General features: G+C 44.4%; 1 protein-coding gene across 6 annotated transcripts in view; it reads right to left on the bottom strand.

The window, feature by feature from the left end:
- The window catches only part of NUP107 (nucleoporin 107), a 52,311-nt gene that overhangs the window by 16,233 nt on the left and 21,727 nt on the right, over positions 1–14,351 (bottom strand). For all 6 annotated transcript variants that reach the window (XM_075931457.1, XM_075931463.1, XM_006121584.4 and 3 more), the window contains 5 exons: positions 10,335–10,413; positions 8,900–9,013; positions 4,396–4,486; positions 837–913; positions 177–236 (listed from right to left, as the gene is read on the bottom strand). In XM_075931457.1, coding sequence (XP_075787572.1) covers positions 177–236; positions 837–913; positions 4,396–4,486; positions 8,900–9,013; positions 10,335–10,413 — 421 coding nt within the window. The remainder of the gene's footprint in view (positions 1–176; positions 237–836; positions 914–4,395; positions 4,487–8,899; positions 9,014–10,334; positions 10,414–14,351) is intronic.

Raw genomic sequence — 14,351 nt, 5'->3', positions numbered from 1 at the left:
GGTCTGCTGGGGGGGAAGCGCCCCCCGCACCGCAAGAGGCGGCGACAGTGGAGGAGGCACCCCGCAGTAGCTGCGCCGGCCCCCCTTGCCCCGTTCGTAACTAGGGATCCGACGTAAGTCAGACTGACATAACCCGGGGACTGCCTGTAATACTTGTTATATGAAGCATCACATACCTGTTTGAGGTTTCCACTGAGTGCTGCATAGATTGCTTTTTCGTATCTGCTGAACTGATCCTAAAACATACATTAAAAAATCACCTCCATTTGAGTTCATATTCAATCTCTTAATCACATGAATTTTTACTAGACACCAATCCATTACAACAGGATCAATTCTGCAGCTTCCAAGAATAGTTGGTAAACTAGCCACACACAAATTTACAGTTGCCAGTGGCCAGCTGTTTCAAGGAAGGACTTGTACCTCCAACCCTCAAAATGCCTATTAGGCATACTATATTGAGATAGACAAAGGTAAGATTTTTCCTGATCCCCAGGTGCATCATTTTATGCTAAGAAGAATGAAGGTTAACAATCCTTGTTATTTGGCTTAGCTAATATCTAGTGTTTTACTTTCATTCCTAAAATAAAGTCTCATCCTATTTAGACGTTTCCAAAGCCATTTGCCTCAATCATGGTGCTAGTTTCACAGATTAATTAGGATATGCAAATATATTACACCTTTAAGAACCCCCAGAATCATTGAGAACAAATCCCTCAGCCATTAGCACACAGGGTAGTACATTCAATTGTGCAAAAGTGAGTGCCAGCATCAGTTGAATTGATGGAAAAAAAGGTTTACTCATTAACAATATCAAGCAACTTAATATTTCTTACATCTTCTGCCATTCGCCAACAACTGGTTTTCCAAATGCATCTATATGGATTGCCTTCCACTGGTTCCAACTCTGTTCCTATATGCAAAGAGTAATTTAAAAAGCATTTGAAGTTTCATAGAATCAGAGTTTAAGGCCAGAAGGAACTAACAGATTGTTAGTCTGACTTCCAGTATACATCACAGGCTACCAACACCACTCATTACACGCACACTAAACACAACAACAACTGAAACTGGACCAAGGTATTACAGCCCACAGAAGACTACACTACTGTGTGCGTCTCAGACAAAGAATAGGAGGGACTGAGGTGCACCCATGTCCAAGGTTCCTACAGTGGCAAGGAAATTATTAAATGAGATGTACCCATATAATACTGGCAAGTGATTCTCATTTGTCAGAGGAAAGCAAACCCCTCCCCCCATACACACACCCAGACACTTCCAACCTGACTTGGGAAAGAATTCTCCCCCTTTTTTCCAACTTATGACAATCAAGCTAGACCCCAAGCATGTGAGCTGGGGCTAGCCAGTCAAGGATCTGACTGAGGGAATGATTGGTGCCATCTCAGAGCCCTAGCCTATGTCCCATCTCCAGCTGTGGTCATCCCTGATAATTCAGAAGAGGGAGATAAAAACCCTTCTAAGAATACAAATGAGGTAGAATCCCTTCCTGAGCTCTGCAGGAGACAGCTGAACTGAAGCATGGGCTTTTAAGAACATAAGACATCAGCCACAAGAGAGCCCCCCCACACTGTGAACCCTTCCCTTTATAATCACAAGCAACACCATGATTCAATTGCACGCAGATATGTAGGTATAATCAGAGATTGAAGACCACTCCATGTTCTAAATACAATTTTCAAGCCCTCTTGAACTTCCCCTAACATTGAGATACTCATGAGATTCTGCGTACTACTTCTCAGTCCAGGTTATTTGTCTGCAAAGTGTTATAAACATGTTATAAAATTACAGTACTTCAAAAGTTTAGCTGCAGTTTTGGTCTTAAACAAAAACATAATGAACATAAACAGACCTTTTTACTCCAGGTGCTGGGCTGAACCAGAGGTAGGGACGGACATGCACTGAGGAATACCCAACTAAAAAGAAATATGTCAAAGCAGGACTCCAGCTGGTATACGGAGTTGTGCTCACTCATCATGGAAAGTGGATATGTGAGGGGAAGACTACAGGGTAGGTAAGATGAAATATATATAGGGGCATTACACTGGTGGGACAGAGGAGAATAAAAGGGACAAGAGATCCAGATGCAGGATCAAATCCTGTAAGTTCTTGGGCACTCTGGCTCCAATTCAGCAAAGCACCTTAAGCGTGTACTTAATTTTTACACTGGGCTGGGGTCATACTGAGTTCAACTCTGCAAGGCACTGAGCATACAGAAGAGAAGGCAGGGAACTTAAAAGTTTTCCATGTGGCTCAAAGCATTCCCTTTCCTCCATTCCCCTGTTATACATCATCACCATTAAACCAGAAAGGGGAAATTCTTACCACCAAACCTTTATTATCAATTTGTTAAGAGCTGGAGTCCTGCTTTGGTGAGATCCAGGGGCATACTGCATGGACAGCTGGGATAAGTTAGACCAGGCTTGGGCAAAATACGGCCCAGGGGCTGGATCTGGCTCATGGAGGCAGCAGGGAGCCCCCAGGCAGGTTCCCCAGCTGGCCCCACAGCCCAGCACGCTGTGCAGGAATGTGGCTGCAGAGCTCGGCTTCTGTTTTAAAACTGGAGGGGACAGGAGAAGTTTTAGGAGCCACCCACCCCCAGCTCATTCCCATTGGCGGGTGACTGGGAGAAACCAGCCAACGGGAGCTGCTTGTTAGAATAACAGGCAGCTAAGAAGAATCATGCCCCCCCTCCTGGGTTCAGTTATTCATGAAGCACATGGCCAGGCAGGCAAGCTAGCTAGGAAACATTTTAAGCTCGGCAGGCAGGCTAGTTTGGCAGCTGGCAAGTAAGTCTCTTGGCCACAGCCTGCTTCTGGCACCCCAGCCCTTTCCTGACCCAACTCTGCCGCCGCCTCCCCCCCACTCAACATACCCAAACTCTGTCCCCCTCTAACACTGACAGCCCGTCCCAGATCTGGCACCCCAATCTCCAGACCACAAACACCTCCTACCCTAGGTCACACCCCAAAACCCTACATTCCAATCCGCTGCCCTAGGTCACAACCGCCTGCTTCATCTCAACTCCCTCCCAGACTCTAGTCTCCCTCCTGCACCCCAGTCCTTTACCCCAAGCTCCCTTCTGCATCCAACCTCCATTCTAGACCCTGCATCTCCTCCATTAATATCATGGAAAAGTGCAGCCCTCGACCACTTTCCAAAATCTTGGAATGGCCCTCCCATCAAAAATTATTGCCCACCCCTGAGTTAGACAGCACAAAAGCATGTGATGAAAGATTAAAAGCAGCAGTGAGGGGACTGTCTGGAAACCTTACATATTTTTTCCCCAGTTAGTAAGTTTTAAAAAAATGTAGGAGTGCATATGTTGTAGTAAGATGAAGACCTAAAACATAAGCCCATGTAGCACAGCCCCGGTTAGAGCACTGAGGCCTCACTAAAGACAGACAAACATGGTTAACATGAAGCAAAGCTAAGCTGTGGGCAAGAGGCAGGCCCCTGCTAAGAGAACTTGGCATGAAACACTAATTGGTAATAGGCCCAGGTGTAGAACAGTAATTGGTACTAGTCATAAGTTGAAAGCACATGGCAACACCAGCTCATTAAAAAAAGACTTTGGTACCCACACTCCCCAAAGATAGACAGGCTCAGGAAAAGGTCTAAAATGACAGCATGATGGATAAAAATGATCTAATCAAACCATAAGATGCAAGATGATGGGTGGTATCTAAGTAGCATCAGAGGGTGGTAACCTGACACATCAGGAGTGATGTGTATCTTGTTTGTACTTTATATACAAAGTGGTGTCTTTGGGATGACCTAGGGGACAGTTGAAATGTCCCACTAATTGAATCATTCCATGGTTATGAATTACATATGCATAGTGATTCAGTAGACTTTACTGACAACTATGACTGTACTTCACTTAACAATAAACCCGGCTGGGCACCTTCGATCCTTATCTGGTTTGTGGTCTTTGGGGGCTCTCTTGGGGTGTGCTGTGGAGATTAAGTGCACAAGTCGACACAGCACACATCATCGAGCACACACACAAGCAGCTGTTTGGTTACTATCACTGACAGAGCCAGACACCTGTAAGGACACCTTGGCAGTATCCTGACTGACTACATACATATGTGCATGCATATCAATAAAGTAATTTTTAATGTATTAGCAGGATTTGGTTGAAACACACTTTCAACTTTCTTTAAAAATGGTTAATTTGAAAATATTCATAAGCTGTCATATCTAAAGACATAGAAGATTCTGCTGTACCAAACCTGTGAAAGTGTTTTCAAAACATAAAAGGACCTGAAAATGACAGCTAAGAGCCCAGTTTCCTTTAGACAGACCCAGACAAGAAGAAAGTCCTAGGTCTTCTATGTTTGCTTCAGAGAAATTTTAATCTAAGTACAGTACCTCCATTTACATTCGGATCATGATACAGTTTCCATCCTTCAAGAGTTGCAGCTCTCCAGGCCTGACCACATCGTTTGCACAGACGTTGTGCCTGTAAAATAATGAAGAACATTCTGAACAGGGCAAAAGAATGTGTGTTCTCTCCCATAGCAACACACAGATGTTAGAACATGGTTAATTAACAAAAGTGTTTCTTTGCGCACACTGATGTGCTTAGGTTTTGGCAAGTCTAAACTGAAATTCAAAGTGTCTAAAAAGTATAGGTTTTATTTTTCATTGGTTTTATTCTCCAGTGAATGTGTAACTTTTCAGTAGGTATTTTCATCTTTGCTGACTGTTTTATATCCTTCATTTTTAACTATAGCTGTTTAAGATCAAGTCTTCTATAGTTTACTAAGATTTACCCTGCGTTGCTCAGGTCCTTAACTCAATTAATTTCTGAGTTTTGGAAATGAAATGGTGGGGCTAGGGATGAGGGGTTCAGTATGTAGGGTGCCCCAGGAAGAGACAACTACCCCAGTCCTCTCTCACTGTAGCAACTTGAGGCCAGGTGAAAAAGCACCTCTCTATGGCTGCTGCAGCTTCAGAAGGCACAGCCAGGAGCGAGATGTATGTTCCCTGATAGGGGGTAGAGGAACCTGGGCCTGCTCCTGCATTCCCCAGCCAGAGTGAAGCACGCGGGGGATAGCTAGCAATGTTCCCGTACGAATCGGGGGGGGGGGGGGGAGGTGTGTGTGTGTGTGTGTGTGCGCGCGCGCGCGCGAAGAGGAGCTCCATTTCCCACCCTCCTTAAAGGATCTGTTTAGAGTCATTTTTGTATCTAAATAGGATTCATTCATGAATATGAAATAAGTATTGTGTTGTATGGTTTTCGCTAAAATATGCTATAGGCTTTGGAGATGTTAAAACTTAGTTCATGTGCTTAGAAAATACAAGCCCAGACATGTCTGGGAGCATTGCAGACATGCAAAGCCCTGCAGAGACAATGACTAGGGAGGTAACAGCACCTAGCTGGGTGCTTTTGAACCCACTGGTCAGCAAGGGAGCTACAATGAAATGACTTGCATGCATGAGGCCATGCCAGGGGAGTTACTCAACTCTGAAGATTCAGCAATGCTTCCAGACATGCCTAGGCTTGTATTTTCCAAGCACATGAACTAAGGGTATAAAAACCAAACACAGGGGTCTACGCTTTGCCTCTCACTGGCAACACATGGGGGGCAGTCAGAAGGGCCACATGCCCCTCCTGCCACATCATAGGCAGAAGGGCAAGGGACCAGAGCCTCTGGCCAGTCCAGGGGCCTAGTGCCCAGAGCAGAGGTCCACCCAAACACCGGTGGCCATGGGAGGAAGCATCACTCGGGGGAGGGATGGAATCATCCCCTGCACTCACCAACAGGACACAGAGCAATGTGGTTGCCATCTAGGGAATGGAGCTGTATCACTTCACCTCCCGCTGCCACTGTGGGTGACAGGGGGAAGTCCCTTTTGTGGGCACCAGACCCCCATTAGTGCCATGGGCTACATCACTGGGGGAAGAGGTGGGATGGGAGCAGAGCAAGGGTGTGAAAGAGGCAGGGAAGGGATAGGGTTTGGGGCTCAGGTGGTGTTGTCTCAGCCCTCCCCCAGGTGACTAGGGTGGGGAGGGGAGTTATGTGGGGGGGCAGTCAGATGGCTGGTGCCCCCCTGCATAGTTCCTAACCAAATCACCCATAGTCTCTCTCCTTCACCCACTTATACTGCAAGCAACCTGGACATTGAAAAGATTGAAGGTTCCAACTGAGGGGTCTGGCCCAGGGTTCAAAAGTTAAATCTGTGTACTATGGACTGCAATATTCCATGGAGCAGGAAAAAAAAAAATGCTTGAACTAGTTTACTGCCAGTCTAATAGGGTTGAAAGTTTAAACTGTGTTTATATTTTCTTTTCTTTTGGTAATCACTATTTGCCTATCAACAAATATAAACAGTAAAACAAATTTATAAGTGAGTTCTTCTGAAGTGTTTAGTAAATTTGCTCTGAGGGTTTACAAAGTGTGGTGTAAATCCACTTTCCATTGATGAAGTGGTGAACCAATTAATACATTAGATGGTTTATTCCTGAGGTATGTCCTGGAGGGATCTGGCTGGTGTCTTTCTCTTTGTGACTCATGAGTGGCTCTGGGAACATTCATGCAATCTAGCTGGGTGTGAGGTTTCTACATGCAGTTGTGCTGAGCAATAATAGCATCTGGAGGGGTTGCTGCTGGTCATTAGCAAGGCACTGAGAGAGCGCCCCGGGCTTGAAAGTTCATGGGTACAGTTGTCCCACAATCCCAGGCTGCATTCCAGGGTCATTCCATCACAATTAGATACCTAACTCTCCGGTGCTTTGAAAAATTCCATCCTTCGTGCTGGCAATACACATCAGGCTATATACTGCCATGAATAGTTTTACTCAAGAAGTCTGTTTTCCCCAAAGCCAATTTTGGTACCTGTCCTAGTTATATGAATATATAGCAGGAGTAAAAGGTTTAGGGGAAAAAATAGGCTTCAGACGACCGTAAACAAGCACACACTGTTGATGGTTATCCATCTCATGGGTTATCTAACTGATGTATCAATTCCATGATTGACAAAACTGCCAAAGCAATGAGGCCGACTGTTAAATGGTCATGCTTTAAGTCAAGTCTGTTCAAGATGCAGAATCTGCAGTCACTTGTCACTTTTGGGAATGACGATGAATAGGAAAGAGAATAAAAAATTATAGCTAGGTGGCACAGTGGGATGCTACTTTCATCTTTAACAAGTGACTATATTCCTTTGTTCCTAAGGTTATAAGATCTTTGGAGTAGGGACTTCTTTTCCCTCATTAGGCATAGGCACCGTGCCTAGCATTCAGTCCCCCATCCCCACCCAGCATGAAGACTTTCAGATGTTACCATAATACAAATATTTAATTGAGAACAAAAACCACTGGCACAATGGGGAGTTTCTACCCAAGAAAGAACCTGAAAGGGTGCTTCTGAATTGAGAGCACAGCACATGCTCAAAGCAGGCTGACAGTGACAGTGTAGTAATTCCTCTTAAATTGGTGGGCAATGGATTTAAACCACAAATTATGTAAGGTATCAAGAAAAAGCAGAGCTACAGTCAGCCAAAGGAATAAGTAGAAGAGTAGCCTCTTTTGTGCTGGTCAAAAGCACGAATTCCTAATTCTATTCATTCCTATTTATGAGTTCTCCTGAGAGATTTCATTGCTGAAGTCCCTGGCAAGCCATAAAAAGCAACAGAAAAGGAGAAAACAGGAAATGAAGCCGTGTCATCTTTTCCTCATAGAAAACAGGAAATCTGGGTGCTGTTTTCACAGTTCCAAATCAAACTCAGCCATAAGAAAGGAAGCCATTCTGAATGTCTACTGCAGCCATGTAAAACCATCATTAAAGGGTGGCATCAGCAAAGAGAAAAGCACCCTTGCAATTCAGTACTAAACAGAAACCCAAGAAGAACTATGCTGTTTTCCCAATTTGTACAGCTTATATGAAAAAAGGAGGTGCACAAAATTTAATGGTCATGAAAGGCACAATTTACAAGCTCTTTCAGATGTTCTAATTGTTTCATATAGCACTGAGTAGTCAGTACTAAGCCATGTGAGTACCAAACATTGCTACCGGGGCAATGCACATGTGGTGAAGGAAGTGCAGGGCATGTGCCCCCTCCAATGTAGTGTGGGGGAGAACAAGGGGCCAGAGCCTCCGGGCAGCCTGGGTAACTAGCGGAGGGTGGGGGGAAACCTAGCACCTGCAGCAGGGCCCGCCTCCCACTCACCAGCAGTGATGCAGGGAAATGGAGCAGCATATGCATATGCTGACTTGTAGCACCAAGTCTAATTTATGGACCACAATGCCTGCCCTCAACTCAAAGTTGCAATGGTTTAACTAAAGGTGTGATTTTAAGTTGATTTAGTTCACTAAACGCAACATTATTTGTGGACACTTGCATCAGTTAAAGCCTGATTTATAGTAGGGATTTGTTAGAGTGCAACCAACTAACTGTTTAACCAATAAGATGATGCTTATCCATTAAGGATGCTGGTTATACTCAGCTGACTCCCAGGGACGCAGCTTCACTGCAGCAGTGAAGCCTCTTCCCTGGGAGCAGAGCAGGCAGGCCTTGCCTGTTCAGCTCCTGGGGAGGAAGCTTTACTGCAGCAGGAAAGCTGCTTCCCTGGGAGCCCATCCAATGCTGGCTTGCTCATTTAAGCTTTATACTGTGGAGCCCGCAGAGCATAACTGCTGAAATTTTCACGGTTTCCTATTTAACTGACTTTTAACATCCCTTGTTTATAGTGGTATAGCTAACATGATAGCAGCAAGCTATCATCAATCAGCACCTGCAATTCCATCAAAGCTAAATGGATATAAGTGTGTTCATACAGAAATTTGTACTGGTTGAATTAAATCAGTTTTAGAAGTGTTTGAACAAGTCCTAGGGAAAAGAAAGGACACTATAGGTTTCTGTGGCTTACCTCATCTGTCATCCCAGCTCTGATAAGAGTGAAAAGGTACTTGAGTAACCTTGCATCATCTTCTCGATCCAAATCATCAAGTGGCATTTTCTGTCTTATGGGGGCATCTGGGTCCTACAAGAAAAAGACGATGAGTCCTCCATCCCACGCACCACCGACATTTCTTCTGTATGCAGGTCTCAAAAATTATGAATGATAGTAAAATCATTTGATTCATTTTCCCATGTTGACAGTCTAACTAGTCTGCATAAAAACCAGCATTACATTTCTGGTCTCTCTTCTTTACCTCCCCAGTCACTGACCCTGAGAGGTCCCCATTCATCAATTCCAATCCTTGCACCTTCCCATAAACCCTGTCCTCCTCACTCCTTTTACCACATTTACCCTTTGTAATATGCCTCACCAGACCTTTTCCTTTCTTCCCTTTACTTTTGAGTTCTCCTAGAAGGCCATCTACAATGGTTACATTGACTTCCTCCTGTCTCACTCTTATGGATCCATTCCAACCTATTTTCTGCTATCTTCAAAACACAAACCCTGAATGCCACAAGCCACCTCCTCCTGAACAATTCTCAAAGTCTACACTCAAGCTTCTTGACTCTTCTTCTGTATTAGATATAGGTGATTGCTCTTTCTTTCTGGACAGGCCTCCCTAGGTTTTCAATATACAAGAAATAATAATAGTATAATAGCAGCAAGAGCTCCACATAGGATTGGGGTTTCATCATTGATAGTGCTATGCAAAAGTGTACCCTTAGAGAGGTTACAAATAGTGCTGCACATCCAATTCAAATAAATGTTTTTGCCTTATTTTCAGGTCTCTACACCACAGCCCAAAACTGAATTTGACATGGCGCTCTTTCATATGCCCCACTGTGCTCCCCTCTTCCAGTGACATCATCCTCACATCTGTTCATCAAAGTAGTCTCCTTTGTCTCTCAAATTATTCCTATAAGGTTTTCAGAAGTGAGGTTTCAAGTGAAGGGGCCAAGACAACTATCACATTAAGACGAGGCTTTAAAAATTGAATAAGAAAGGCACTTGCTATTTTACTGCCACTTGTCCTTTGTCTATTCCATCTTCCTTTATCCTTTATTAATTTATGATTCTCACATGTAATGGCAAGTCAAATCAAGATAATTTGCTCTTCTGTATAGAAATAGTGTTTGTTTTGAAGCAACTAACATTTCAGGGCACTTAAAGAAGTACCATAATGGACAAAAGCCAGCTGCCTAGACAGCATACATAATTCCTCCAGGTTTTCAGGGCTGTCATCATAACACTGAAAAAAAAATCTATTACAGGAGTTTTTCCCCATTTTAAAAAGATAGTTTTCCTGAACTTTTAGCTTAAAAAAAAAACCAAAAAACTAGTTACCCCAAAAATCCAATTGACACCTACTGTGAAGCCAAACCTAATTTTAAATTTCACTTACTAGTTCAGTTACCAGTGGACGAGTACTTCCAATGTACGTGCTAAACTGTCGCTGCTTCAAAATATGTAGTGTGTTCTCCCTAAAAGCAAGGAAAAATGTTCTTTTGAAAAGAGACATTTAAGATATCAAATGTATTTTCAAAATAGTACATCAGAACTAAGTAATGGATACTCTGATTCTTCACAAGATTGGTTCTCGATTATCAATTTCTATGTTTTCCCTTGAGGCCAATAATATTGTTGGGCAAATACAACTTGGAAGTAGACCACCTAACGGATACATGATCAAACTCACCTAGGTTTGTTTCATTCATCCAAATAATGGAGTAATTTCAGTACTGTAAACCTGACTGCATATTAAAATTCTAAAGTCTGTCAGCACACTAAGTTCACTTCAGGATTCCAGAACTCATCACTGACTTTTCAAGTCTGATTTAAAATCCCCAGTGAGATTTGATATTTTCTGACTTGATGCCATTGTTGAGAATGAGTATGACATTATTGTTGCCAAGGCACTAGAGACACAGTAACAGTGACAAAGCCTTGAGCAAAGAAATAATAAGGTGCAAGAGAAATAATACAATGATCTGTTCCTTTACTTGCCCCTTATTAACACAGACATGATCTATTTCATCCATCTTAAATTGTAAAATTACTATGGCATGATGGTGCAATAGGGCGCTTGCCCTGCACTGGCACACTGTGGCTGGGAGCCAATCTCAAGTGGGCTTGAGGCAGCCAATCAGGGCTCTTGGACAGGAGGCATTCACTCTCATTCCAGCTCCGGAGGGAGAGGGACCTAGCTGACTACTAGTGGGAGTACCTTGGATAGAGCAGTGCTGGGGAAAAGAAAGGTGATCCAGGGGAGCTCAGGCCTGAATAAACCCCAGGCTAAGGCCTAGTGACAGGGGTCCAAAGAGGTACTAGGCTGCAGAAAAGCAGCCAGGGCAGGAATAGGCAGCAGGTCCAACCCAACTTAGCAATGATGAAGTGGCCAGTTCAGAATGCACTTGCTCCTGAGAGAAGGGGCAAAATGATGAATGGTAGTGGGTTATTAAGGCAAGTGGTGGCTTAGGGGTAACAGGGTTCCCTGGGAGGATGCCAGAACCTGGACAATGTATAGGGCAATACTCAGAGCAAGCAACATCCTGGTCTGGGCAGAACATGGTGGAGAACAGGGAAAAAGAAAAGTACAGTAACAGCATGCAAATAATCAGCAGGAAGAGGGTGCTCTGGAACTTGAAGAGCTAATCACCAGATTGACCAGCAGTAGGCACCATGGCAGTGAGTCCCAACCTGTTACAGGTGGCTTACCTATCATTAGTTATTAGAAAATTTACCTGGCACTAATCAGGTCCTTAAATCAAATAAGTGTTAGAGGGATAGCCACGTTAGTCTGTAATTTTAAAAATGAGTAGTCCTGAGGCACTTTAGAGTCTAACAAAATATATAAAATAAAAAATTGTCAGTCAGTCTCTAAGGTGCCACAGGACTACTCATTTTTAAAAGTTGTTTTCATATAAGTTTTGTTTGTCTTCATTACAATCATTGTTCTGGGGTGGGGCTGAGGATGAAGGGTTCAGTATGCAGGCTGCCCTGGCAAGAGGGGACAACTCCAGCCCTCTCTCACTACAGCAGCTTGGGGACAGGTGAAAAGTGCCTCCATGGCTGCTGCAGCTGGCGGACATGGCTATGGGGGACACAGACACACATCCTCTCTAAAATACATAGTAGCTAGCTGTCCCTTTCTTCACCTCTGCATCCTCCTGGCCCAATGGGGTTATAGCTTTCCAGGCCCCATTTCTGGCCCCTTGATACAGATACCCAATGGCCATTCTGCAGTATATCTCCTGCCAGACCTCTCCCCCCTTTCTGTTTGATGAAAAATAATCAAATTCCAGGCACATCCCATTGTCCTGACACCAAACCCTGACCTTGCTGTAAGTTGTAAGAGGAAGCTGCATACCAAATTTGGTGGTCCTATCTCTTATTGTTAAGGAGGAGGAGTTCTTGAACAAATGGACTCTCAGATGGATGGACCCCCCCGTGGACAGGAGCTGCTGAGGCAAAGCAGTCCCTGTCACGGTGGCGGGCCGCAGACAGGGTTGCTTCATGGCAGCAGCTCCTGTCTGCAGGAGGTTCCAACTGATAGAGGCAGCTGCATGGGAGGGTGGAAGCAGCACCACAGAGATGGTGCTGGGGGCAACTGGCTTTTAAGTCAGCACCCCCCCCCCCCTTGCTGCATCTGATAAAGAATATGGGGTAAGACTAGAACATGTCATCGATGTTGCTAGGGTCCTTAACAATTCATTTTTCTTTCTTGGAAAATGAAAAGAAAATGTACATGCTTCATTTAAATCATTGCTCTGGGGTGGGTTCAGTATACAGGCTGACTGGGGAAAGACAACTACCCCAGTTCTCTCTCTCTGCAGATGAGCTTGGGGCAGAGGAGGAGTGCCTTTCCATAGCCACTGCAGCTCCAGCAAGCACAGTTGGAAGGAGGGAGTGCATGTCCCCCAGTTGCAGCAGGCCCAGGTTAGGCTGGATGGGGAGTGTGGAAGGAAGACCTTGTCCCCTAGCAAGGGCAGTGCTGGGTTGGGTGCCATGGCTGACGGGGGAGGCACACACTTCCTGAATGGAACAGACACAACTGGGGAAGAGGGTAAGACACCCCTTTCCACATTCCCAGCACGGAGCTGCCACAGACTGGGGGCGGAGGGAAGGGACAGCTTTCCATCAGCCCAGAACAGAGCTGTTGTGGCCAGTGGGCAGAGGCGGCACTTTGCATGCTTTCCTTGAGCCCCTACCTTTCCCGAGCCCTTTTTCGACATTCACTCAGTTATGCCAATTTTGAGGATGGTACTTGTTTTGGTGGTTGTCTCTCTTCTGTTTAGTTTTATGAGAAGCAATCCCATTTCAGGCACATCCTGTTTTCCCATCACAACCTACCCCTTACATTGTTTTAAAATTACAATAAGAGAAAGCTGTATACCAATTTGGTGATCCTAGCTCTTACTGTTTAGGAAGAAGTTTTGAACAGACACATGCTCTTCTAATCTGCTATGTATTTAAGACTCACCCAGCCTGGCTTGGGTCCTTCAGGAAAGGGGGCTGGTGGTGTGAGGGGGAAGGTGCAGGAGTCAGGCCTGGGAGTTGAGGAGGGGCTCATGGCAGGGACTGGGGAAGGGAGGCTCATAACAGGAGGTGGGCTTAGCCACTAGCTTCTCCCTTGGGCTGGCCCGGGATGGCAGGGGCTGCATGCCACAACAGCCCAGGTCAATATCTGGCATTTGTCAGGGTAGACTAGGGTGGTAGGGGCCATGCTGCCAACCAGCAGTTACTCTGTGGGGCTGGAGCACTTGCAGCACCCCTGTGGACATTCATGAGTATAACTGTCCCTGCTCACACCCTTTTTTCCATCTGAAAAACAATTGCATTCCATGCACATCCCATTGTCTTGGCACAACCAAACCCTGACCTTGCTTTAATATATGGTAAGAGGAAGATGCATACTAAATTTGGTGGTCCTAGCTCTTATAATTCAGGAATCATTCCTGAACCATCAGACTTGCAGATCAACCGACTCTAACATATATAGTAGATTTCTATTAGGATAGTACCTAATGACCTCAAACAGTGATTGCACTAGACAGTGTATACACTATACTGACAGTTCTTGGCAGAGAAAGTTGTAATCTAGAATTCTGACAACTGAATAGACAAAATGTAGAAGAACAAGGCAGCAATAAAATCAGGTGTGACTGCATAAATTAGACAGTGGTGTCAGTAACCTAGCCACTGTAAACTAAAAGATTATTGTCCGTTACATATGTTGCTCACAAAAATAAGGAGATGTGAATTATTTGCAAGGGTAAATTAAAACCAGGGAGTGAAGAAATACACTGAATCCTCTCTTTTTTGGGGTTCAATCAACGATTGACCAAAAACATCCTTAAGTTTTAAAATCTTTAATTTTTAAAAAAGCTCTAAGAATTAAGAAAAGAAAAAATGAATGGAG

This window comes from Pelodiscus sinensis, chromosome 1 (genome assembly GCF_049634645.1).
Source record: "Pelodiscus sinensis isolate JC-2024 chromosome 1, ASM4963464v1, whole genome shotgun sequence".
NCBI classification, from domain to species: Eukaryota; Metazoa; Chordata; order Testudines; family Trionychidae; genus Pelodiscus; species Pelodiscus sinensis.
This window is presented reverse-complemented; position numbering and strand designations above follow the sequence as displayed.